The 27,485-nt window shown below is 34.5% G+C and overlaps 4 protein-coding genes across 4 annotated transcripts; 3 read left to right on the top strand and 1 right to left on the bottom strand.

Moving 5' to 3' along the window:
* Positions 1–1,218: 1,218 nt before the first annotated feature.
* On the bottom strand, positions 1,219–3,203 carry LOC106099341 (6-pyruvoyl tetrahydrobiopterin synthase). The gene is made up of 4 exons (XM_013277863.1): positions 2,976–3,203; positions 2,716–2,795; positions 2,270–2,415; positions 1,219–1,803 (listed from the first exon to the last, which is right to left on the bottom strand). The coding sequence occupies exons 1-4, from the start codon at positions 3,041–3,043 to the stop codon at positions 1,597–1,599; spliced, it is 501 nt and encodes a 166-aa protein (XP_013133317.1). The 5' UTR covers positions 3,044–3,203; the 3' UTR covers positions 1,219–1,596.
* A 294-nt stretch (positions 3,204–3,497) lies between these two features.
* LOC106099340 (electron transfer flavoprotein subunit alpha, mitochondrial) lies at positions 3,498–7,169 on the top strand. The gene is made up of 7 exons (XM_013277862.1): positions 3,498–3,634; positions 3,716–3,856; positions 4,007–4,271; positions 4,575–4,790; positions 5,092–5,243; positions 6,314–6,424; positions 6,959–7,169. The coding sequence occupies exons 1-7, from the start codon at positions 3,593–3,595 to the stop codon at positions 7,022–7,024; spliced, it is 993 nt and encodes a 330-aa protein (XP_013133316.1). The 5' UTR covers positions 3,498–3,592; the 3' UTR covers positions 7,025–7,169.
* A 1,181-nt stretch (positions 7,170–8,350) lies between these two features.
* LOC106099271 (fork head domain-containing protein FD4-like) lies at positions 8,351–9,136 on the top strand. Its single transcript, XM_013277760.1, has one exon. It carries the CDS (start codon positions 8,351–8,353, stop codon positions 9,086–9,088), a length of 738 nt encoding a protein of 245 aa, XP_013133214.1. The 3' UTR covers positions 9,089–9,136.
* Positions 9,137–26,121: 16,985 nt separating this feature from the next.
* On the top strand, positions 26,122–27,485 carry LOC106099254 (fork head domain-containing protein FD4-like). The gene has a single exon (XM_013277727.1). The coding sequence runs from the start codon at positions 26,202–26,204 to the stop codon at positions 26,949–26,951; it is 750 nt and encodes a 249-aa protein (XP_013133181.1). The 5' UTR covers positions 26,122–26,201; the 3' UTR covers positions 26,952–27,485.

Here is a 27,485-nt window from a genome sequence, read left to right as displayed (position 1 = left end):
TTATACATTTGAAAGAGTACTGCACTATAGTTTAATTTAATTATACATATATATTAAATTTATTAGGATTGAAAAAGAAAGGTTTAAAGCACAGAAGTATAAAGCAATACTCCTTTTTTACCAAAATTTCACTATAAAATACCGGTTAAAATGCGTTTACTATTGTTGCTTTTACCATCTTTTATTTTTATAGCCTTTGAAGAAATTATTTACTGTACAATGTAATGTGGATTTACCTGAGATATAGTATAGTTAGTGTAGTATGAGATATAAATGTTCCGTCTGACACGTTAGTATACAAATATTGTTATTTGGTGGTATACAAATATTGTCATTTGGTTGTATACAAATATTGTCATTTGGTTGTATACAAATATTGTCATTTGGTTGTATACAAATATTGCTATTAATTTGTTGTATACAAATATTGTCATTTGGTTGTATACAAATTTTGCTATAAATTTGTTGTATACAAATATTGTCATTTGGTTGCATACAATTATTGTCCTTTGGTTGTATACAAATATTGTCATTTGGTTGTATACAAATATTGTCATCTGGTTGTATACAAATATTGTCATCTGGTTGTAAACAAATATTGTCATTTGGTTGTATACAAATATTGTCATTTGGTTGTATACAAATATTGTCATTTGGTTGTATACAAATATTGTCATTTTGTTGTATACAAATATTGTCATTTTGTTGTATACAAATATTGCTATTAATTTGTTGTATACAAATATTGGTTTTGGAACAGGTGACGGTTTATATAGTTTTACAGAGATAACTAATAGTATTTGATGCTTGAAAACCATGTCTTGTTTTTTAAATTTATAAATCTGATATATTTTTATGGTATTATTTATGTAAATTAACTTTAGACATTTTTTGCATATAAAATATAACAAAGGGTAGACATTCTAATTCACTGCAGTTAAATTCATTTGACATATTTCTGTTTGTAATTTTTTGTATTTCTTGAATTTGGTTTTATTTAAGTCCATGGTTTAGGTTAAATAAGTTTAGGTTTTCAGTTTGCAACTTTGTGATACAAATATTATATAAAACAGCTGGTTGAAGGTCTTTTAGAAGGTTTATTTATGTTTAATTTGAATTGAACAATATTATGTTCCCATATATTATAATACAAATGAGTAAAATTTAGAAAAATGTTTATTGGTTTATACCAAACAATATACCAGTGATTTCGTAATAAACATTTTTTATTTGGCAAGTGTATTTATTTCTTACAAAATATATCATTTTAAAAAAGGAACAAAAATTTTCAGTCACTTAACCATAGGAAAATATGCAATTTAATATCAGTATTACAAGTATAAAAGTAAAAAATAAGAGAAGACATAAAAGGAATGCAGATCTTAACAATCTCAACACTTTCAATGCTATAAATTCATTCACCAATAATGCACACTAAATATGCTCAGATTTACATAACAGTAAAACAATTCAAATGAATGAGGAGGCAAAACTTTAAATGTAATAAAACAACAGAACTGAGCATCTGTAGTGGGCTTTAATGTTACAAAGGTCATGTCCATGGCATTGAAAGTGTTAAAAAAATCTTATTTCTTATCAGTCTGAATCTGAAGAGACATCATGATGGTTTGTGTGCAGACTTGATGCATTGTATTTCTTCCTTGGGTAAGTGTTTCCTCCGCGGTAAACAACATGATTCTTTTCAGTTTCCAATATTTTCACCTCATGCAGTAACTGAGGTTTGTCCATCAACTTTTGCAATTGATCCCAAATGAATATTGCTAAGTTTTCTGTTGTACTAACCTGTAAAAGTAAGTAAATGTATCTACAAAAAATACATTTATGGAGAGAAATACATTTAGAGGAGTAAATAGTAAGTCATTTAATCTTTAAATTAATGGTTTGCATTTATTGTTAATATCTATACTAATATTATAAAGAGGAAAACTTTGTTTGATTGTAATGAAATAACTCAAAAACTAAAGTGAATTTTTGTGTTTTTATTTAATAAAAAATAGCTACATTGTCAGTGAGTTACATAGGCTATTTTTAAATTTCACACGGATGGAGTCGCCTGCGATAGATAGTTTATTATATAATAAAATGGATGCCTTCATGTTTATAAGTGACGTTGAAAAACTCTAAATCATACTAAAAATATTGAAATAAAAATTGAAAATATAAAAGTAGCTTCTCTTAATTGTATAATCAATTATTAAATTTATAACTTATATTTTTTTCTACCTTAAAAATTCATAATAATTCTTACCACAGCTTTAAAATAAGGAACATCTTGGTCAAGATTTTTATGATCAAGCGGTTCCATTATAGCTTTCTGCATAAATTGTTTCAAGTCATGTACATTCATCACCATCCCTGTTTGTGGGTCAACTGGCCCTTTGACTGTTACCAACACTGAAATATAATATGGTGTTGTTATAATTTTTGGGAAAAGTTAATTACTTGTTATTACTGTGAAAATAAATGTCGTTATTTAAGATTAAATTTAAGAAATTTGTAAAGAAAATAAAATCTTAATATAATTTTTTTTATATTATAAGGTGGCAAACGAGCAAGCGGCCACTAAATATAAATGATAATAAACTAGACTACTGATGTAAATTGTAAATGTAAAATAAAATGTGACTCGTTAATTGTATATTCTTAAGAGAAAATAAATATCTTAAACCACAATTGGTCTAAGCTAAATCTTACCAACATAGTTATGTCCATGCCCATTAGGGTTATTGCATTTGCCATACAACTTTTTGTTATCTTCATCACTTAAAAATGGGCTAAAACAAAACGATTAATCTAAATAAATTAAAAAAAAATCATCACAAATCTTTAAACGTAGATAAACATCATATATTAATTACCCTTGACAAAAGACATCTTATCAAATTCTGATAGATTTAGGAAAAATAGTTTAATGCAGGGTCAGAGGCCAGAAATGTTAACATAAGTTTTCTTACCTGTGTAGTCGGTGGCAAGAACTGAAAGTTTCTCGTCTGGTGATAGACACAATAGGTAACGACGACATATTTAATTTATTATTATAAAGACATGAATTAATTAAATATCAAAAACTTTATCAGACAACATTCAAGTGTACCTCACTTCTTTAATTTATAAACTGAACTATTTAATTTAATAAAACAAAACATAATCTAACTAAACCTTTGACATTTGATTTGATTAATGAATGAATGATAATTTGACAGATAGATTTAAAGTTTAGTTCAATACCAAATGTTTGCGAAGATTGTTTTTTGAGCAAGTACCTAAAAAATCTGTAAATCATATGAAAAAAATGTATGACAATTTGCATTATATACAAAATTAACAAACGCATTTTAACAAGGAATGTATTGACATTAAAACTAAACTAAGTTAAAAAAAAAAATCGATGTTCTGATGTCAAATGTAAAACTGCAAGTTTATATTTTCTGTGGCTTTCATTCGTTCATTACAGGTTTTAAAACTTCTTTTAAAAGTTTTTATCATTCTCATTCATTGGACTTTGACTGACTTTTTAACCTTTTTGAAGAATTTTCAAAGTTTTTAAAATAGGAAGAAGATAACTTTTATAATGTTTTCGCCGTGCAGCAGGCATTTATTTTTTTCTACACAGGTAAGTTGATAGTTCTGTGTTTTATGTTTCGAATACAACTTTGCAAATATAAATTACAATCTACATTTACATATTTTTCAGCTTCGACGATTGCAGAGTACTCTCGTCTTAGCAGAACATAACAACGAAGGCTTATTACCTGTCACACAAAATACTTTGAGCGCTGCGAAGAAAATTGGCGGAGACATCTCCGTCCTTGTAGCAGGAACTAAATGTGGCCCAGTACGTAGCTTATCTGTTTGACAATGCTAAGTAGAACGTTATCTAATTTTTTTACTTTTAACATAAATTAATGTTATAAACCTTACTAAAAATACTTTTCAATTTAAAAATATTAGGACTATTATTTATTAAATATATTTGTTTTCTTAGGCTGCAGAACAGATATCCAAAGCGAGTGGTGTATCGAAAATTTTAGTAGCTGAGAGTGATGCATTCAAGGGCTTCACCGCTGAAACTCTGGCACCTCTCATATTAGCGACTCAGAAACAGTTTAGTTTCACACATATCTTAGCACCAGCGACTGCTTTTGGCAAAGCTATCCTGCCTAGAGTAGCAGCCAAGTTGGATGTCTCACCTATAACAGATATTATTGGTGTAAAAGACGCAAACACCTTTGTAAGAACTATTTATGCAGGTAATATACAAATATATTAAACTAGGAATATAAAACACCTAACGGTATTATGGCACAATATAGAACTAATAACTTAAAGACTCATTATCAACTTGCCCTTATCTCTACACAAAGGGTCGGCACAGTATGTCCTGCTACATTTCTATCAGCTGTCATGTCTGAATTCAATCCCTTTTTAAGCACCTCTCTTTCACACAATCAGGTATAGAACATGGTCTCTCACATATGAACATTTTTCATATTTTTAAATCCAGCGCAGACAAAGTCGTGAACAAAACCTAATGTTTTGTCATTTTTTTGCAGGAAATGCTATCTTAACATTAGAGGCAAAAGACCCAATTAAAGTGGTAACAGTGCGAGGCACTGCTTTCGCTCCTGAGCCACTGGAAGGTGGGTCGGCAGCGGTTGAGAAGGCTCCGGAAGGTGACTACAAGACTGATCTTGTGGAATGGTTGTCTCAAGAACTGACAAAGTCAGACAGACCTGAGTTAACTAGTGCCAAGAATATTGTATCTGGAGGTAAATGTAATCTAATTTAGTATTTAATGAAAAAAAAGTTAGAATCGAGTTTTTTTAAGACTATTATGACATTTTTTGTAATATTAATCAGTTGAGGCAATTTATTTGTTTACTTTTTATTGATATAAGGAGCATTCCACACAAAGTGAATGAACATAATGACTGTCCTTTTGCATGGAATGCCCTTAAGATGTTTCTAGAGATTATATTTTATGTTATGTAATTTCCAATTTAACTATAATCGTTATTTGTCTCTTTTAAGTTATCCATACATTAGTTTAACTGTATAATTTCTAACCAGGTCGTGGTCTGAAGTCGGGTGATAATTTCAAGCTATTGTACGAGCTAGCGGACAAGCTGAACGCGGCCGTGGGCGCGTCTCGTGCTGCTGTAGACGCTGGCTTCGTGCCCAACGACCTGCAGATCGGACAGACCGGCAAGATTGTAGCACCTGTAAGTGTTTCTTATTTAAAAATCTTAATTGAGATAAACTCTAGTTTTATTTTAGAAGATAAATGATTAACTCAACGCATTGTGGACTTTTGAAGCTTATGAATAGGAAATAGGAATGTTTATCAAACTACCGATGAAGGTTGATCAGGATTTCCCTGTCCCACACTTAGTTATCTCTAAATCTTTTTGATATATAAAATAACTAGCTTTCGCACGCGACTCCGTCCGCGTGGAATAAAAAAGAAGTGAGTAGCCTATGTGTTCTTCCAGACTACCCTCTGCATCTATGCTAAATTTAATCGAAATCCGTTCAACCGTTTTGGCTACAAACTCTAACAAACATCCATCCATCCATCTAAACTTTCGCATTTATAATATTAGTATGATATTTATTTAAAGTGAAAGAACATAAGAAAGGGATAATCAGAAAAAACAGCTGTTTCCCATTATCCATTTTTTTTGGCAACTAGAAACATTCAAATATTAAAGCCTGTTTCTACTACACCTTTAAAATTAGTCATGTGTAATGATCGCAATTTGATAAATGAAAATCTAGTTAGATAGATTATTTGGTTAATGAATAGTTATGAAGGAATTAAAACTCGCATATTCATGTAATGATTTATTTTTCGATATAATTGTAATGACATTACGACCTTGTTCTAGCTCCTGATAACAGTTAACCTAAAGATAGTGTATTGTTTATTTTAACTGATAACAAATGTTTACATTGTTATACTATTTGTCTATCAGTAATTTTAAAATCGCATTTTTTTTATAAAATAATATACTGTACATTTTTGTTAATCAACTTTTAGTAATTAAATTTGGAATAAATATCTTACTTTTTAGTAATATTCTAAGTGTGTAAGTTTGGATGGATGGATGTTACTACGTATATCCATAAAGGCGTAAAAGATCTCAATAAAATTTGACACAAATGTAGAATCTTAAAAAATATATAGGCTATGTTTTTTCAATTTTGCACAGATAAAGTCACGGGCAATAGTTAGTATTTTTAATGAATAAGTTTTGTCAATGAAAACTACATTTTACATACAATGTTTCAGAATCTATACATTGCGGTGGGAATAAGCGGTGCTATACAACATCTTGCTGGAATGAAGGATTCCAAAACAATTGTTGCCATCAACAAGGACCCGGAAGCTCCCATCTTCCAGGTAACTTGAACATACTTAAAACTTTAAAAATAATTATCTAATAAAAAAAAGAACCCAACAGACTAACTAACAATGGAATTTCTATACATAAAAATAAACTTACATTTACGCGCCATGTCGCAGACAAAGATTTAAAAAAATGGAAAACCATTTTTTCATTTTTTTTAATCTTTGTCGGCTACGTAACAGATTTTTAAAAACCATGAAGATTTTTTTTCCACATCTATTTGTAGTAATTATTTGACAATTTTTTGTCTCTGTTTTAGATGAATTTTAAATAAACAGCGAATTTGTAATTTAGTCAATGTTACTAATGTTATAAATGCGAATGTTTAGATGGATGTTTAAACTACCAAATTGTTTTATTACCAAACTATCGTTTGTGGCCTAAACTGCTGAACTCATCTCAAAAAAATTTGGTTCAAATGTAGAGCATAATTTGGCAGAACACACATAGGCTACTTGCTTTTCTTTTTTAATGCCACGCGGTGTCGCGGGCGAAAGTTAGTGATATAATAATTTTTTAATTTCCAGGTGGCAGATTACGGTTTAGTAGCGGACTTGTTCAAGGCAGTTCCGGAGCTAACCTCAAAGTTGTGAACAGTGAATACTTTAGTGTTAGGCGTAACATTTTATAAATCATTTTCTATTTAAAGTTTATATATATTCGTATTGAATCATGTAAATATATACGAGAATTATTTTTATTATATCGTATTATTATGAAATAAAAATCTCTATTAAATATTGTGTTTTATTAATAAATTATTTGACAGTAATTATGTTTTATTATAATAAGGTGACTAACCAAGCTGCTACTTAAATAGCGAAGCACTACTGCCCATAGACATCTTTAATTGCAGATGCGTCGGCTTGAACAGAAAGAGGATAATTTCCCTTCTTATACGTCCCCCTCTACGTCAAATCCACTTCTCCTTCACATCCCTTATGAGGGACAGAAAGAGTTCAATCAATTAAGCCACCGGCATAAACACTCAGCAGACGGAACGCGGAATTGATCCCACTTCACGCATTTCAATATGATCGCGGTATTGCAGGCAGCGAGCCGACCCATTTGCCGTTGTTGGCGTCTCTCACCGTTAAAATGCTGTTTTCCAGTATAATTTTGTCACATTTAAAAACCGCTTGTTAACGATCAAACATGTTTGACAAAATTGTTTGATCAAGCGAATCTTCAAACATCTAAATGGACAAAAACGACAAATAATTCATAAATAAATCGTCAATTGCATATCTATACATATCAAACATTTTTAATTATTAATGTAGTATAAAAATTGTTTTTATTTAATCTACTCGTCAACAGATGGCGTTAAAAATAGTTGACTTCTAACAAAATAAACGGTTTCGCTTAAAATTTTTGATGTTTTGATGCAAATTATTCTTATAAGTATTAAGACTATGCGATTCTTATATGCATATTAAATCTCTCTTCTCCACATGGTGACATTAGAGCTTAAAGTTTGTGAAGATGTCTTCGCCTTAAACTTTAATCTTTAATGTAAAGTCAATAGACAATAATGTCTATAATTTATACAAATAAACTAAAACCATTTACTAAACCAATGAAAACGTAAAATAAATATCCAGCGAGTATCATAATACTTGAAGAAATTTATTAAAACTTACGAGCAGTCAGTGCGATAAAAGTAGACACCTACTTATAAAACCAACAGGCGGTAAGTGCGCAGTCAATCATTGTAGTAATGATAGTATCTGCCGCGCCGCAAGAGAGAGATGCGGCGAGCGGCGAGCGGCGGCCTCGTTAGCATATTATTTGCGGACAGAGAGCGCGCGCGGGCGGGGGCTCCGGCGAGCGGGGGCGGAGTCGCCGAGACCCCGCCCGCTGCGCCACGCCCGCCTCGCCGCGCGCCTTGAACCGTGACTCCACTAGCGTCGTCGACGATGCCGCGGCCGTCGCGCGACTCCTACTCCGAACAGAAGCCTCCTTACTCGTATATTTCTCTAACGGCGATGGCCATCTGGAGTTCACCAGAGCGCATGCTGCCTCTATCGGAGATATACCGCTTCATCACGGATCGGTTCCCATACTATCGACGCAACACGCAGCGCTGGCAGAACTCGCTGCGCCACAACCTCTCCTTCAACGACTGCTTCGTGAAGGTGCCGCGGCGGCCCGACCGGCCCGGCAAGGGCGCCTACTGGACACTGCATCCGCAGGCCTTCGACATGTTTGAGAACGGCTCGCTTCTGCGTCGCCGTAAGCGCTTCAAGCTGCACAAGGGCGAGAAGGACAACCTCAACGCGGAGCTGGCGGCACTCGCGAGCTTCAACCGGCTCTTCCTATCGACTCAGGGCGCAGCGCGCGTGCCGCCACTAGAACCCTTCCACGTAACGCAGCCGGACACTTGCATGGTTAAAGTGAAACCTAAGAAATCATTTACTATCGACAGTTTATTATCTAGTGACGGTGAAATAGAATCGAGTGACGATTCCGTGATGTTAGGTAGCGAAGGCAGTTCTTTGTTGCCGTACCAACCCGAGGTGCTGGCGATGGCCGCCGCGATGTGGCCCACACCCATCTGCTTTCAGATTCCCTTATTCAATCCTTTACAGTTTACACTCCCCTTTAATCCAAGTATACATAATTTTGGAGCCTACCAATTGACAGAACATCGGTAGTTTTTGTAGCTTTAAAATGTGGCAACTGTTTGTTGGTGTTGCTTTTTAGTCATGAAATGTTAATATTATCATATTTATTTAATATTTTAAAATTGATTGTTAAGTGAGGTTATAAATATATTTTAATTGGACACAACTAGCTAATTGCTGGTACCAATGATTTCACTTATATATACTACTTTTAAGCAATTATCTACTATATTAAAATATTATCATTTGTTAAAATAAAACTACGCCTCTAAATATTAATTGAACATGCTTATTTATGTTGTATTCAAAACTGCATTCGATTTATGTAAATATACTGTACTGTAAGATATTAAATTTTCTCATTTATAGCATTTGTTGCATATCATGATATTCCATTTCCATTAACACAGAAACTATGCAGAAACTTTGTTATTGTTGACTCAAACTTGATAACTGAAGTGCGTCACATTGACATCTATAATGTTCGAAACCCTAATGCTCACAACTTTTTGTAAATACGCTAATACGTTACTATTGAAATTGTTTATATAATATTATTTATTTAAATAAAACCAGGTACAAAGTTATACGTATTAATGTAAATTATTGTTATAACCTGTAAGAATAAAATAAAACATGTACAAAATTTCATAGTTTTATTGAATAGTTACATAACTACTCCGTTATTACTAAACCATCATCAGAACACTACAGCAAGGTCTTGTTCAGTAAATTTCTAAATGTCGGTTTTTTGGGCTTATTTCCAGATTTGGCGCTGATCTTATAAGGTCCAGTTCGACATCAGTCATCTTAAATATGGTCTTCCGCATGATATTCCCTCTAGATGACTTTTCACCAGACGCTTGCTTCCTTCAGTGATAACATGTATTACCAGCTCATTGAACGTCGCCACCAAAGGGCTCGGAGCCTACCCTGACTTAGGGTGACTAGGCCATAATCAACCACCCTGTCCAAGTGCGGGTTAGTGGAATTCACACATATCTTTGAATTTCTTCGCCGATATGTGAAAGATGCATCACGATGCTTTCCTAAGTGGTAACATAGCCTTGTCAAACTAGGTTACAATTTGTTTAAAAACTTTACTAGGTTACAATATGTTTAAAACCACGTAAAAATTTCAAATAATGAAGGTTTTATCAGGACATCTGATGAGAGTAGATTCAACGCTTAAAATCTTAGTCTGTGACTAATTCTCTCACCAGATACTAATATTATAAACGCCAAAGTTTAAATGGATGTTTGTCACAGTTTGTAGCCTAAACGGATTTCGATGAAATTTGGTATAGATGTAGAGGATAATTTGGAAGAACACATAGGCTACTCAGTTTCGCTTTTTTAATTTCATCCAGACGAAGTCGCGGGAGAAAACTAGTAATTAATAAATAGCACTAATTCAATTGGTTAAATTAATATTTCATATACGCTAACATATTGTGGAATATTGAAAACGAAGTTAACAAAGCTCTATGAAAAATCGAATATAAAACCAAGGAAACTAAACAGTGCAAATGTGGTCCAATTTAAAATTATTTGAAACTAAAATTGTTTTACATATAAATTAAACTAATTTACAATTTAAATGTATGAAAAATACATATTTATAATAACTAATCATATTACAAAGTTTAGTTTCGATCAAGCAACCGATAAATCGTTTCCTTCAATTCGTTTAGGCAGCGCCGTGTAATTCGATGTCGGAGTTTAGGGGTGGTATAGGGTGCGCGCCACTTTTTATTATTTATGTTCCACGGCCCGAGGCCTGATTCGGCAATTAATATAGGAGAAACCGTACAGAATTGACAAGCTAAAACGATTACAGAACACCTTTTTCAATTATTGCTGTAGATTTGACGTACGAAAATATTAATACGCAACTATGGCTACGGACATTTTTAACGAAATATACGTTAATTTTTTATCTATTAATGTAAAATAAAAAACGACCAAGATCCACAGATACGGCACATCTCTATTTCTTATTTATAATATTAAAATTAGGAAAGTTTAGATAGATCAATTACAGGTAATGAAAAAAGTGACAATCTTTGACCGAAGAAAGGAAACCTATCTATACTCATATTATTATTAGTTAGGTTTATATAAAGAGGAAAACTTTGTATTTTTGTATTTTTGTATGTATTGAAATAACTCAAAAACCACTGGCCCGATTCTAAAAATTCTTTCACTATCAGAAATGTAATTTATCTGTGAGTAACATAGGCTATATTTTATTATTACTAATGTTTAGGAACTATTAATAAACAGTGTGTTTCTGGACGCCGGCGTCAAAAAATTACTAAACTTTTTTCGGCTTACGCTGCCTAAACCGTTACGAGGTATATAAAAATGTTGTATGAAAGAAATGTAGATCTCAAAAAGTTCTACAGAAAAGTCCTCGATAGCATATATCTATCTTTAACGGTTTTCTTACAATATTTTTTTTTATAAATTCCATGTTTTAATTGTTAATTTTCAATACAACAACTATTTACATATTCGTATATGGATTACAAGATATTTGCGTATCTTCAAAGAATTTATTTTAGTTCTCGGTAAAGTCAACAGGTATTTAAAACTCGAGTAAATGTACAGAAAAGCAATAATTTTAGCTCAGCATGTCTGCACTATAAATACGGTCATTAATGTTTAAAATGCGCTGCAAACTAGATCGCACTGTTATTAGTTTGTCGCGGAGTTGGTTTAAGTAGGGTTGTCAAATCTAAAAAAGATATTCATGCAAAATTAATTTAATTTTTCTAACATGTCTACTCAGAGTTGATGTTTCCCTTTTTATTTAGTTAAAGAAAGTACTTCATTGATTGTCTGTCTGTATTCTAATAAAATTAAAGAATAGAAACTAGGTCGGTCACGCCATACTTTTATTAGGGCAAGTAGGAAATAAACATTTTTTTTTCTAAAACGGACGATCGGAGTTGAAACGGAAACGTTTTTGTTAATTTATATAAATTAGACTTTCACAGAGAATAGCGCCGACGCAGTTTGTTCGAGCATTTGATCGAATTAAAATTAGGGTGACAACCCTATATGTAATTTAGAGGATATTTTGTAATCACTTTAGGACTATGGACTCGCTTACAGAATATGTAAAGTATTCACTTATTCACTCATCTATACTAATGTTATAATAGGAAAAGATATGTATTTCTGTATGTATTTGATTTATATAAAAAATCACCAATAGAAGGGTAATGTATCTATGAGTATGAGTAACACAAGCTACATATTTAAATCTTTTTTAATTCCACGTAGACGAAATCGCGAGCAACAGCTAGTCTTACATAAATAAAATTATCGAAAATCAATTTATTTATTTCTTATCTGTAGAAGATGCAAACATGGCTGGCTGCATCAGGCCCAATAATAACATATCTGTCAAAAAACATCAACAACAAAACATTGTGTACGACAGAGAATATTAGAAGTTAAACAATACAAGTTAAACAAGCAACAGATGTGAGCTGCAAAATGGTAAAACCCACTCATTGTTAACTGTCCGAACTTTTCTTTAACGATTGGCGATAGTTCGGTTTAAGAGCTCGGTTCTCACGGACACGCGCTGTCTTCGTAGTTACAAAAACCTCCGCACAGCACTCGGTAGCCAGTAGCCACGTATTAATCAGTTGCGAGCGTTGACGTAAAGCAGAGGCGACCCGCCGCGGACGCAAGTACAGGCGGGAGTAAAAGTGCTAGATGAAAAAGGTAATAAATAAGTTGTAGTTTATTATTATTTTTTATAGTACTGCATTTTAAAGGTGGTTTTTGCATAGATAGAATAACATCTGACATTGTTTGGAATCTTAGAAGTTAGTATCGGAAACACAGATCAATAATGTTACCTGAAAATAAATCTTACTAATATTATAAATGCGAAAGTTTAGATGGATGGATGGATGGATGGATGGATGGATGTTTGTTAGCGTTTGTAGCCTGAACGGCTGAACGGATCTCTATGAAATTTGGCACAGGTTTAGAGCATAGTCTGGAAGAACACATAGGCTACTTTTTATCCCGGGAATAGTTACGGTTCCCGTGGGATTCATTAATCTAGTTTTTTAATGTTTACTCGATTATTCTGCAACGGTTCAACATATCGTATTGAAATTTGGCACAGATATAAAACAAAGTCTGGAGAACGCATAGGATAAGTTTCATCCCCGAGAAATGTCTGGTTCCCAAGGGATACGTAAATTTTGTAATTTATATAGTTTGTATGTTTTCTAATACCACGCGGACGAAGTCGCGGGCAACAGCTCGTAGATAATATATTAGCTGTAGCTTATTGGTTAGTAATAATTATTTGTTGTAATTGAGACTATTTTTGTAATGTAATTGTAAGGGCCTGTCTCACCAAATTGAAAATTGTTTCACAACAATCTAACATGTGAAATGTGTGATGGAAATATCGGATTTTGTTACCATATCTGACAGTGACGTCATATTTAAGCTATCTGAGCCTCTATCAGGTGACCTTAGCATTTTTGGTGGTCATACTATATGTGACTGTGATAAATTAAACTAGTTATCTTCTAGTGCAACAACGTAAAGGGTTTTCTTACGCGAGTGTACTTCTATCTCCAGCGCGTCGTGTCGATGTCGCGTCCGTGCGTGTCGGATCCACTCAGCGTCGAATTCACGGCAAGTCAAATGTTTAATTTGCTCTATAAATCACGCTATTAAAAACATTTCAAGGATGTCATCGCGGGACGGATCTCATTGGAGACGTGACGGCGCGCTGTGTGGTCGGCTGGAGCTGTCGACTCAGGTATTGGTATTACGCCGCGTTATTAGTACACGTATTATATAATGCGAGAACACCCGGCCGGCTACAGATCAAATTTAATTTGAAGTGAAGAAATTGAATTAGCCGTTGACGTGAGCCGGTACCTCGCTCTCTGTTGTACCGTTATGAAGATGAATAATACATCGATCTCGCGCTAGCTTTTGGATTATGATAATTTTATTGTTTTGTTGTGATTTTTGAATTGAATATCGGCCGTGATTTTAATCTGAAGCTATGACGATTACTTTTGATACTACACTACTACACTCGCATACTCTTTTCGAACACACTGTCATCATCATTCACTTGCCCTTATCCCTTATGGAGGGTCGGCACAGTATGTGCTGCTCTTCCATACATCTCTATCAGCCGTCATATCTGAATCCACTCCTTTCTTAAGTACACACTGTAACCCATGTTATAATATAAATTAGCATCGATTTTTCCTGTCACACTATAAAATATTAAATTATGTAATTTTGTTCAATACCTTTATTTTGGTTATCAAAATTTATTACTATTAAAGTACATATTACTAACAATAATATGTACTATGCTCGCGTGACTTTACCGAATAGTCGGAGCGGTAGGAAGCTCGGTTCAAATTGAATTAAATTAAATTGATTTATTGGAGGAGGCCCTCCTGTCCCTCCGGACCTTCGGACCTCCGAGGGCCCGGTTCGTTCCGCCGCGCTTCACTGCCGCCTTATAATTAATGCTATTAGATTCGGAAACTAAGTGGAAAAATATCCACCGCAGCGCAGCGTTAGCTCGCTGTCATTGGAAGAGTAACGACTTTGTAAAAATCTATACTAGGACTAGAAAGCAATAGTAGTAGAATAAAATATTAAAATCGACTTAACTAAAGGTTAAAGTTGAACTATGAATAAAGTATTTTTAACTCACTACTTCGTTCTAAAAATAAAAATACAAATTCAGTAACACATAATAAATTTAACCATCGATCAGTTATCAAATGTCGACGTATGCGACGTATGCGACTCGTAGCAACAAGAAAGTGTAGTAACACATAAAGCGATTTATACGCGATAATACTGATACATAAAACATTTTATTGTAGGAAGTGTGAGCCTCCATTATTCAAAGATATTTATTCATGTCGAATGATTGCCTTTCTTTTGTGGATCGACAATGGCGTCGTATTCCATTTGCGCGGGCGCGCATTGTGCGCGGCTGTGCCGGTGTTCGGAGTTGCGGCCTTTTCACAGCGCGCTATCGCCCCGGACCCATACCTTGTATCTAGGGTTGCCGACATACACATTTCAATTAAGAGTATTTTTTTTTATTTTAAATTTAATCTTTCATTGATGCCTTTTGTTACACAATTTGTTATGTGTTACTGTTTTAAATTATGAAAGTTCTAATTATAATTTAACTATGTTATTTACAAGCACGACAAAAGCACATAACAATATATGTCATCAAAATATTTTTTTAAAGTACACGTTAATACAATTTTTCATAATTTCAATTCCATTTGTATCAACAAAAGAACGCAAAAATATTGAAAAGAAAAAAACACTAACGCTAAAAGTGAAATAGGAATTTTAATTTATCAACCCTTAATCCACATTCTATTCTAATATGAAATGGAGGTAAGATTGATGAGTTTAGACACGACCTGTGACACGCACTACCGAACGCTTTGTGCGCCGCCGCGGCCCTACCAGGTCCTGCCCGGCCCTGCTAGGCCCAGTCAACAATTATACAACCCTGTTAGCTACTACCCATTGCTGCTACCCTGGTACTTGATTAGTCTAATTAATAGCATAGTGCTAGATGTAGATTGCATAGATATTAAAATAAATATTGTAAATGCGAAAGTATAGATGGATGGATGTTTGTTAGAGTTTGTAGCCAAAACGGCTGAATTTCGATAAAATTTGGCATAGATGTAGAGGATAGTCTGGAAGAACACATAGGCTACTTGCCTTTGATTTTTTACCTCCGCGCGGCCGGAGTAGCGGGCGAAAGTTAGTTAAAATATTAATGTCTTTATATTTTATTGTCATATCTAGTATATACATACAAACGTGCCTTTTAATTTAATGTAAGTATATAGTCCGCTTAGGCCAAATTAACCTTTGATTTTGCCATTTTTAAATTCTGTATTAATAAAACAGAGAATACAGGAAAATTTTCAGTAGAATAAAGTACAGTGGAAACAGTCTTTTAGTCGGTAATGATCGCAGTGCGCGGGCGCAGCATTCATGCGCTAGATATTTTATATACGGGTGCATTGGGCCGACTAATCGGATGTTTTTTGTGTATCAGCCGTTTGCATCGTCTGTAGCCGTAATATGTATTAAAACCACGTTATTGTCTTTGTTATGCTTGTTAGTAATGTGGTTAATTTTAAAATTAGTTTCACAACGTCTACAAGATTCCTTACAAGCTTTTATACAGTTCATAGTGAGGTTTTATGTCTTTTGTTATTTTATTTTTACTATTTAAGATGATCGATTGAACTTTCATTGTTAACTTTACAGCCCTGTCCCACCACTGGCTGATAGAGGCTCAGATAGCTTAAAAATGACGTCATTGTCAGATAAGGGAACAAAATCCAATATTTCCATCACACATTTTACACGTTGGATTGTTAGACAATTTACAATTTGGTGGGACAGGCTCATATTGATGTTAACTGCTAACTAAAGGACTGCCTAACCATATCTTTAATATGAGGAATCTGTACTTAATCCTTAAACGACTGAATGATAGATATATAAGATAGAGTTACTTTTTTACTATGAAAAAAGTATAAAATGTAGAGCATAGTATAGTATGTATTTTGTATAGTACAAAGTTATTTCAATCTAATTGGAATGTTTGATGGTATAAGTTTGGGCGCGTGAAATTGGCCCAGAGCGGGCGTGGTGGTTGCGCCCTGTAATTTGTACACCGACTGCCGCGCCGCCTCGCGACCGCTTCTACGAAACTACGGACCATTTTAGTTTCGAAACACAAATTGGTTTGTTTACAAACGCACAACCGCCTTTTATAATGGATCGAAAATTTAAATTGTTTAAGTAATGATGTAGAGAGTTTCAATTAATATTATAAGATCTCTGTATCTCTTTGAAAAATATTTTCGTTATTGTAAAAAAATTTGGTTCCCCATTTAAAACATGTTAAAAATCTGACCTAACTTCCATTATTCTAAGCAAATGGAATAATTAAAATACAAACTTAAATAGTAAATAATATGAATTATGGTTAACAGCTGCCTAATTGCTGGTTCTACGTAATCAAGCAAGTAGTAATTACATGAAATAATTTCTTTAAAAGCTGCCATAATTGCTGTTAGAATTAAAGTTTTGCGTTATATTGTTAAAACTAACGGGAATGTTAGGTTAACTTTCTTGGGAAGGTCATTTGAGTAAGTACTTACTACCAAGAGGTCAATTTTTGGCGGTTTGAAGGACGTCTTAAAGAACTGAGTCTACGAATGGAAGCTATCCCCTTTTTCCAGGCCTTATTGAAGTATTTGCTAGTACTAAATTTTTTTTAAAGTAAGTCACCACTGTTGTAACAACTATGATACCTTAAATAATTTTTTTTATAACATAAGGTGGTAAACGAGCAAGCGGTCTCCTGAATGCACCGAAATGGAAAGCAACCGCTGCCCATAGACATCCGCAATTATAGATGCGTTACCTACCCTCAATTGACGGAGGACGAGACGCACATATAGAGGACATTTCCCCTTCCTATGCGTCACCTCCACCGTCAAATCCACTTTTCCTTCCAATCCTTTCCTCTTAATAAAAGGGTGGAAAGGGAAAGGGACTAAAATTAGGCCTCCGGCACCACAATCATCAGAAAAAACGCGGAATTGCTTCCACTTCACGCCTGTTTTCTGTGTGATCATGGTATTGCACCGGGCGAGCCGGGCCATTCGTGCGAACATGTTAAAGCGGGCTCTACTACTATTATTTTAAATCCTACTTTACTGTTACTTGCGTGTACATTTAACGTAGAGTCTTGTTTACATTGCTTCTCAACTGTAATATGCGATAAAATAAATGTAATTAAAACATGTGTGCTGCGTTTGTTATGAAAATATATGTTTACGTAGTAAGCATTAAGGGTTGTTATTAGAGAGTTCAGTGAGAGGAACCGATTGCGAGTTAGATTGTATCACAAACGGTGAGCCGGTACTATCGCAATAATTATAGAGTTTAGACCCCCGAATAATTACCGTATTCATTGCCGTAAGATATGTACAGTCAGCTGCATAAATGTATACATTTTTGAAACTTTAGTAACCTGTATTCGGTTTCAAAAATACGTCATACGTCAATAACCCTCACATGTATTCCTAGTCGGTTTCTACGGACGAATACGTGCTGTGTATTTTATGAAACCAAGGCATATAGACGTGTATAATGTTTTATAAATATATTTGTATTTGTAGCTGACTGTACACAAACATTCGTATCTCTGTTTTGTTTAAAGAAAATGATAAAGATGACAATGTTTTATGTAGAGGTGTTTCAATAGTCTTGGTGGGACACACGATTGAGTAAGTTATTTTAGTTTAATCACCATCATCATCATCACCAGCTCACTATAAGTCCCCTCTGAAGGCCCCGGAGCCTACCCTAAGTAAGGGTGACTATGTCATAGTCAACCGCGCTGGCCCAGTGCGGGTTGGTTGACTTCACACATATCTTTGAATTTCAATTTGAAAAATTGAATTTTCCTTCACCGTTAGTTTAATAAATAATTTTAATTCAAAATTCAATACCTGTGAGTTTTTAATGACATTTTGAATTGGTTTCATTATTGAAATCTCGTTTTTCAGAAAAAGAGGTTTTTATAATTCTCAAACTAGACGAGTCTGGTAAGTCCTATAGAATAAATTAAAATAAGAAAATAACGATGTTTTTCTTGTACAGGTCGCCATGTTTGTGCACAAGTTCCTAGAAAATTCAATTAAGCAGACAAACGGCGACTGCAAAAAATTGCAATTTTAACGTTTTGAAGCTGGGATTTTTTTCATAATCAATACTTTAGATACGCTATTTATTTCTGTAAGACTAGTTTTTCACTCTGTAGGCACCCGCTGCGAACGGAAGAGAAACTTGTATTACTGAAAACATTAGAATTGTTATATTGTTGTAAATATTGCAGTTTGAATAAAACTAATTTTACGCGTTTAATTTGAATTTTATATACCATTGACTTTTCGATTAATTTACTTTCAGAGTCTTTAGTTGATGTCATATTATGTAACTAACATTTGTGGAAAAAAAACTTAATACATCTGTCACAGATCTTTATAGACAAATGATAGTCATATTTATAAAAATGAATGCGACATTATTATGGTAAGGATAGTGCCTACTTACCAAAGAAATAAAAAAATAAGAAAAAAAGTACGGCAGTTTTCAAGCGTAAACACACACTACTTCATGACGTAGGATGTCAGCAATCATGTTGTGAGTGCTGACATCCTACGTCATGAATTTTTTATTTTTGAATAATTGTTTCTTCAACAAAAAGCCCTACACTTTTGACACGATTTAGGTGTACACATTTTCACTTCAAAATTAGGGGTTAAAAAATTGGAAAAAAGTCTCCATGTGGGAAAGGGACCATAAACTACAAGCTGCCAACATTAATGAATCAAGGTTATGGTAACATTAATTTTGACATTTGCAATTGAGAAATTGACAAATTTAAACGATAAAATAAAGTTTTCATAATTTCATACGAAAGAAGCCGTAGGGGAACAGCTACTTCTAACTTAAATATGTAAATCAAATGCATTGCGATTATGTAAGCAAATTACTATGCGCTTATCTTTCACTTGGAACTCTACAATGACTCACGCTAGTCAAACTGAAGCTTTAAAATCAAAACAAAAGCCCTACCTGGTAATATATTTTCCTACGCCGCCCGCCCTCGCGAATTCATTAACAGCACAAGCCGACGCTTCCGTTTCCGGTACCTCAAATGTTAACTTAACAAGCAACTCCTCACTACACCGCATACATTGCGCGGTCAATACCAACAGACATCATGTAATGTTTAATCTGACAAGCAATAGAAACTGTATAATAGTAAATGTTCATTTATAATCTCTGTTATGGTATAGGACGCGAGTGTTTACCCAGACTGACGTGACTTCGTTTGCAAAGTCTATTTTAAGTAAAAACTAACATAAACTTCGATGTAGTGCACGAACGATTTATAGTTTTTTTTTAAGCAAATTCGATCGTGTGAGGTTATGTAATTATCGAAAAAATGAAAAAGAAGAAAGGCGAGAATTTGTGGATTATAGTTTCAAGCCAAATCGACTGTAAAGTAGAATTGAGGTATTCAAAATCAGACAGAATGTATTATGCTGGGTTGCTGTCTCTATTTATGTTATCATTACCTAGTAATTCAATATTATTATGTTGACCAAAATTTCGTCGCAGTAAATACAAATTACGTAATTCGGAAACGCATTTCATGAAGTTGTCGAAACACTAACGAATGGTTAAATCTAGCTGCGAAACCGGCCATTAGTCATTTATCTAACTTCCTACGAACTCTATCTAAACAATGCGTTCTTATAATTTTTATGGCGAAATTGTACCGCAATTTGCTAATTTTTTGTACAAATGTAAATATTTTGCGGTTAGTTAGTAACAATAGGGTTCCTAGTAAAAATATTAGTAGAAATTTAATTATTATTAAGTAGTTATAATTAGGATAGTTTTATTGCATAAAGCGGCAGACAGGCGCCGTTTCCCGTTAACTAATGTCTTTTGCAATTAATGTTTATTCACGAGAAAGCATTAAAAGTTTTATAAGTGTAGACACATATTTACATTGTAAGTAACAAAAACTAACGGGATTAAATATACAAAGTATTACTTGCTATTAACTTCATAAAATAACTATTTATTTATTTGCTCTTTCTTAAACATGTTAAGAGACCCAAATGTTACCATTTCTAGTTAAAAAAAATACGTTTCGAATTGTGTTAATTTAAATATTTTAAAAACAAATGTATTTGCCCTAATTCAATATTTTAAGAATATAATTGTTACATCTCATTTAAACTATAAGCATATTTTAAATATATTTGATTCTCATATTTTAACGATATTTAAATACACAGATAACAGAGTCTTAAATGTTAACACCATCCTAAAATCCAGATTATAAGCAGCGCTTACAAAGCAGTGTTTAAAATTAATTTCAGAATACCATAGTTTTGTTGTTGTTTATTAACTAACCTAAATTAATATGAAAAGCATTTAATTAAGATACCTTATAGTTTATAGAGCGTCGGTGGCTCAGTGGTTTAAACACTTGACTTGTAATCTACAGGTCTTGGGTTCGAATCCCGCTGTGTACTAATGTACATAATTTACCCGACGTTCTTACGGTGAAGGAAAACATCGCGATGCAACGTGTACATATCGGCGAAGAAATTCAAAGATATGTGTGAAGTCAACCCGCAGTAGGCCAGCGTGGTTGACTATGGCATAGTCACCCCTTATTAGGGCAGGCTCCGAGCCCCTCGGTGGGGACGTATAGTGAGCTGGTGATGATGACCTTACAGTTAAAAGATAACCTCAGATAAATGCAGTAGACAAAACACTAAAAACATTTACCCGTTTATAGCGTTTTGTTCAATGTTTTACGCGTTGTGTTGTTTAATGGTCGAGATACGTAGTTGCTACTGAGTTACGAAAGAAAATGTATATTTGATGTCTTAATTCGTATTAAGTTTTTTAATGAATTCAAGATAAGGATGGCCAGCACTTTTATATGATGCTAGCATATTCATAACACTGGCAAGTAGATGCCAGTGAGACAGTGTTTCAAGCGAGGCTAGCGCAACTGTCTTATTGTGCTAGTATCATGTAAATTATGCATATCTTCAGTTAAGAAGATTATCTATCCAAGTAGAGACGTGGAAGAATTCGACAAATGGTGTAGACATTTATCTATACTACATGTTTTCTGTTCTTCTATATTCATATGTATACTTTTATACTAATATTATAAGGCGGAAAGATTTGTATTTTTATATTTTTGTATGTATTGAAATTACTCAAAAACTGCTGGACAGATTTTAAAAGTTGTTGCAACATTAAAAGCGACATTATTAGTAAGCAACGAATGCGTATTATTGTTTTTTTAACGCGGACTAAGTCGCGAGCATTAGCTAGTTTATAATATAAGTGACATTTACAAAAATACTGATTTAAAAAAATCTGTCCTCGTATCCTAGTAGACTTCATGGTAGATGCTACGATTCAAACAAGGCTTTCTTTTAAAAAAATTATAAATATGTGAAAAACATCGACCATTATAATTGGAAATAAAATTATATCGATACGAATATCACGGCCATTTTGTATTTTAGTACAACATTGGTTATTAAAGTTACAAACAGATTATTGTAATTTAAACTTTATACAAAGTGTTTATGACTCAGAATGCTTTGTAGTTTAAAGGTGGATATGTCGTATTGTTGTGTATGATTAGGGCATGCGAGCATAGTGTTGTGGCGCGAATTCGTCACGGATGCTTATCGAGCGAGCAGTCGATAGGGCAGCGGTGCGGCGGCATGTCGATGTTTTATTATTACAGGGAAGCTCTCTGTAATCACAACTCGAGCCGATGAGATCCCGTGGGACTCGACACGATGGTTACGTTTTAAACGACTATTTTTTTAATCACGTATACGTAATTAAATAAAAGTGATGTTCCGTACAACAATGACCAAAATATAATCTGATCTGAATACCACTTTGTAAGTTTTGAGTACGTTTTATCATTGCTATTGTGATTTTAAAATCGGTTTGAATAAAATATTATATATGAAGCGTTCTTTAAAAAGCATTGTGTATAAAATATTGATATAATTTAGCTGGTCTATTTAATGATACAGACGTTTTTAAAGTAAAAATAAACTATTACAATACTTGCATTAAGTTTAAGTACGCTTAAGTTAAAATGATGCCATTATAAAGACTGTTTACTTACTTGCAGATTACTTTCCAAACTTATTCAGTTAATTTAAAGGATTCCTTCCTTTAAAGTGTCGGCTTTGCCTTTTAAGAAACTGTCTTATACGTAAAATTTGATTTTTCATGAGGGTTAAAATTCGACGTAAATAACAAACAGTTTCTCTTAAATAGGCAAAGGAAAATGCATCAAGTCATTTTTCTGAGCGGCGTCGTGTTCCGCACATCAATGACACCGCGCCTTTGTGCCGAGTGCCAAGTGGCAACAATAATTAATTCTAAGCACAACATCTCGAATAACTTAAAAAAGCTCTCAGGGTGCGTTAGTCATTACTTGCATATTTTTTTGTACCACAAATGGTAACAATCATATTAGATTTTGTAGGAAAGTCTTTTAGTAAGTTTTTAAGAGACTTGCTTTTAATTGTTCCTGATTAATTTTCTTTAAAATACCAAAATTGTATTACGCTATGCTATAATTTAAATGTTTGCGTTACAAATATCGCCTTATAATTTTCACTAAAATCATAGAAAGTAACGTCAGAAACCCTTAAAATCGTTGAAATTAATGTCAGTTTTGTGAGTTATTTATGAATGTATATTATTTTAACTTACCTATAGTAAACCAGCCAATATTTTGATTAAATTATACAACAATAGAAAACTATTACATTTTTTTAAATTATCACACTAATGTTACAAATGCGAAAGTTTAGATGGATGGATAGATGGACGTTTGTTGTAGCCTAAATGGCTGAACCGTGGATAGTCTGGTAGAACACATAGGCAACTTACTTTTATTTTTCTAATTCCACGAGAGCGAAAGCTAATAGAGAATAAATCAAATTATTAAGATTTATCCCATATTGCATATTACAGTCTGTCAACATTATCGCAGATTTGGCATATTCGCGCCCTTCGGCCCGAGGCGGGGGTGATTTATGATAAAAAGCGGCCTTTTAATATCAACGAGCCTTTTAAATCCTGGCCCTTTGTAGATGCCGGCCTCGAGATAACCTAATTAACAAACGTTATATATCAATGGGCAGCCGAACAAACACGAGCTCTTATTTATCTGCCATTGGAAAGCTTCGTGTAGCACTTAATGGTTTTAATAAACTTTGCATTTATAACTTTTGCTCGTCCCTTCGTTTACGAAGAAAAAAAATCTAGTAGGCAATATAGCCAATGTTACCCAGTGACAATGTAGGTTCTGGTGCTATAAGAGTGTTTGAAGTCAGAAGAAAAAAAAATATTTTAAAAGTGTTAAAACCTGCTTTATCTTAACAAATATCATCTCTTACTTCTAAATTACCTCTTACTGAAATTGCTATCGTCCACGTGAAATTAAAAAATAATAACATAATGAAATAAAATATTTGCCTATGTTACTTACAGAAAACTTACCTTTATAATGGTTTCTAATTTCTTTAAATCGGCTTAGTAGTTATTGCGTGAATCAAATACATACAAAAATACAAATCTTTCCTCTTTTGATATAATATTAGTATAGACTAGATGTTGCTTGCGACTTCATCCGCGTGGAATAGGAAAAACAAAACCATAGCCTATGTTACTCAGTGATAACATAGCTTTTTAATGGTGCCAGAATTATTTAAATCGGCTGAGTAGTTTTTGAGTTATTTCAATACATACAAAAATCCAGAAATACAAATATTTCTTCTTTATAATATTAAATATACATAGATATAGTATAAGTAAAATATGTATGTATAAGGTTATTTTTGTAAATTTATTGATTAAAAAGTTTTAAGCAGATAATATTCAGTTTAAGTAACCGATAACGATGCAATAGATAATTGTTTACTTTATCTACTTCAGTTCCACGAAAAGATATTTTTTTAGATTCAACAAACATTGTCTTAAGTAAAACTAATTTATATCAATTTAAAAATAATGGTTGCTCTTTTCTTAAATACAATGATCATTTAGAAATCTATTACAAATACAATTTTCTTATTAATAGTATCAATATCGCGATAGGATATTAACAAAACAATCAAAATCGAATTAATTCTAATTCGAACAGAAAATCTGTTATTTGGTTGGCTAGTTGTCGAATGTCCATTATTTCTCTTGTGTTTTTGTGCTTCGTGGAGTGAAAAGTATTAACGTGAAAATTTATTGCCACGTTTGTATTGAAACAAATTGTTTTCTCTTTTGTCTTAGAGAATGAGAAGCATGAGAATATGTTTTTGAATAAGTGTTAGAGCAGTGTAAACGCTTGAGAGGTGGTAACATTTAGTTTCGGTTCAACCACCTCTTGTTCGCTTTAGCCTCTACAAACGGTACACTGTCTAAAAAACATAGATCGTGTCCAAAGATATTTTTTATTCACGTTTTTTGTCAAACTTTTCGATTCCATTATTGACCATGTCTATTTTCTCGCATTTTTTCTGGAAATGACATGAAAAATGCTTTATGTGTTTTTTTTTATTGCTGGATAGAATTAAAAAATGATAGATAAAAACGGACTTATCGAAAATATTTAACTTAGTATTAGGTATAGATACACTAACTAGTAGATTGTGTTATTTTATTTGGTACCTGGTAGCTGTAGTGATAGATAAAGGGCGATTTTACCTGTAGGAATTTAGAAATAAGTTTTGCGAAACTATTAGAATTAAAAAACTTTCAAAACGATTTAACATTTACAAATGAAGATCATTACTGCCCTTTTTAAAAATTAAGGCAAACGTATAAACATGTCATAAGTACCTACGCATATGTCCTATGGCCCCATTTTACCTCGTAGCGGCTTCATTCATCATCCGAGTCAGCGCTTTATTTAAAAGCGTTCTCTCACGGAACAAATGGTAAGGCACAAAACATCACACGTATCAATTATTCGCGGCCGTTTCATTTCGCCGGCGCAATTTATAAAGGTGAGATTTTTAATAACACTCATTCATCGTCGATTCGGTGTATAATTCAAATCTCTTTTTCTGTATCATCGTAATTTACATACGCTAAATAAAAAGCGGTGTCGTCACAAAACACATTCGGGCCCAATATAAACATAATATCAATTTAAATTCCTCGTTAGTGAAACGAAAGCCGACATCATACCTGAGCGAGGTAGGTCGCTATTGGCCCACTGCGCGGCCAATGAGCGCCGTCTTAGCGCCGCGCCGGGCCCGCCGCGAGCCCCCGGTACGAGCGGGCGGGCCCACCGCCGACCGCCGGTCTCACCCTGCCTCAGTTCCTCTTCACACCTCGTGTAGAAGTGACGTGACCCGTGTTCTTTGCTCACTATATAGATATAATAATCTGTTTTGAATTAATAACAACACAAGTGACTATGCCGCGACCGTCCCGTGAGTCTTATGGTGATCAAAAACCTCCCTATTCTTACATCTCTTTGACGGCGATGGCCATCTGGAGCTCTCCGGAGCGCATGCTGCCTCTATCGGAGATCTACCGCTTCATCACAGACCGATTCCCGTACTACCGGCGCAACACGCAGCGCTGGCAGAACTCGCTGCGCCACAACCTCTCCTTCAACGACTGCTTCGTGAAGGTGCCGCGACGGCCCGACCGGCCCGGCAAGGGCGCCTACTGGACGCTGCACCCGCAGGCCTTCGACATGTTCGAGAACGGCTCTCTGCTGCGCCGCCGCAAGCGCTTCAAGCTGCACAAGGGCGAGAAGGACAACCTCAACGCGGAGCTGGCGGCACTCGCGAGTTTCAACAGAGCGTTTCTGGCGCGACAAGCCGGCGCGCCTCCGCCACCTGTGCTGCCTTCCGCCAGCCTATACTCACAGACAACATGCCCGCAACCAAGCCCGGAGCCCGCAGAAATGTCGGAGGTCGGCGCGATGACGCTGGTGACGCGGGAGCGGCCGCGGCGAGCGTTTACTATTGAAGCGCTTCTTGAGCCGGAGCCACCGCGAGGGCCGGTGCTGACGCTACACGCGATGCCTGCGCTGCCCGCTCTCGCCTCGCCGTATGCGCTGGCGGCGCAGCGGTACCATGCCCAGCTGCTGCAGGCGGCGGCGGCAGCGGCGCTTCGACCCTGTTACCTGCCACCTCCGCCGCTGCCGGTGGCGTGACCCGCCGCGCTCTCCGCTCCCATTTCTTGTGCAATGCTAGATTGTAAGTACCGAACACTTTAAACTCTCTACTCATCCCTGTCAACTCTGTTTACGCTCCGTGTGGATGATTGTTAGGATAAAAGTACTGAATATAAATAGTTAGATGATTAAGTTGATCAGTGTTGAGAGCAGTCGTAATATTAGTGCGCGAGCCGGCCTCGAAACGCAAGCGTGGCGACGGGCGAGGCGTAAATAGAGTTAATTTCAAAGTAAATGGGCCGTCGCATCGCGCTGCCGTCGCCCGGTGCCTGGCGCATTGCACTTTGATGCCTACAAATATTCCTCAATAGAATAAAATAGTGATCTCACGTAGATTCGTAGCTGACGATCGACTTGGACATTATTTATTTATATTTTTAAAGCATGAAACGTTTTATTTTTTCGTAATGTTCCTGTAATATGATTAGTGTCTTGATATACTTTTAGTGATAAAACGACAGTATGAATATATTAATTAAAATCGTTTAAACATTATTTAAGCGGTAAATTCCT

Source organism: Papilio polytes, unplaced genomic scaffold (assembly GCF_000836215.1).
Source record: "Papilio polytes unplaced genomic scaffold, Ppol_1.0 DF824135.1, whole genome shotgun sequence".
NCBI lineage: Eukaryota > Metazoa > Arthropoda > Insecta > Lepidoptera > Papilionidae > Papilio > Papilio polytes.
Note: the sequence above shows the minus strand (reverse complement) of the source record. Positions and strands in the feature narration are given on the sequence as shown.

Coding starts and splice junctions, on each gene's coding strand:
- LOC106099341 (XM_013277863.1), bottom strand. CDS start 3,043: ATGTCGTCGTTACCTATTGTGTCTATCACCAGACGAGAAACTTTCAGT. Junction 2,796..2,975: donor TCTTGCCACCGACTACACAG/GTAAGAAAACTT, acceptor GTTTTGTTTTAG/CCCATTTTTAAGTGATGAAG. Junction 1,804..2,269: donor TTCCTTATTTTAAAGCTGTG/GTAAGAATTATT, acceptor TTACTTTTACAG/GTTAGTACAACAGAAAACTT.
- LOC106099340 (XM_013277862.1), top strand. CDS start 3,593: ATGTTTTCGCCGTGCAGCAGGCATTTATTTTTTTCTACACAG. Junction 4,272..4,574: donor TGTAAGAACTATTTATGCAG/GTAATATACAAA, acceptor ATTTTTTTGCAG/GAAATGCTATCTTAACATTA. Junction 4,791..5,091: donor CAAGAATATTGTATCTGGAG/GTAAATGTAATC, acceptor ATTTCTAACCAG/GTCGTGGTCTGAAGTCGGGT.
- LOC106099271 (XM_013277760.1), top strand. CDS start 8,351: ATGCCGCGGCCGTCGCGCGACTCCTACTCCGAACAGAAGCCTCCTTAC.
- LOC106099254 (XM_013277727.1), top strand. CDS start 26,202: ATGCCGCGACCGTCCCGTGAGTCTTATGGTGATCAAAAACCTCCCTAT.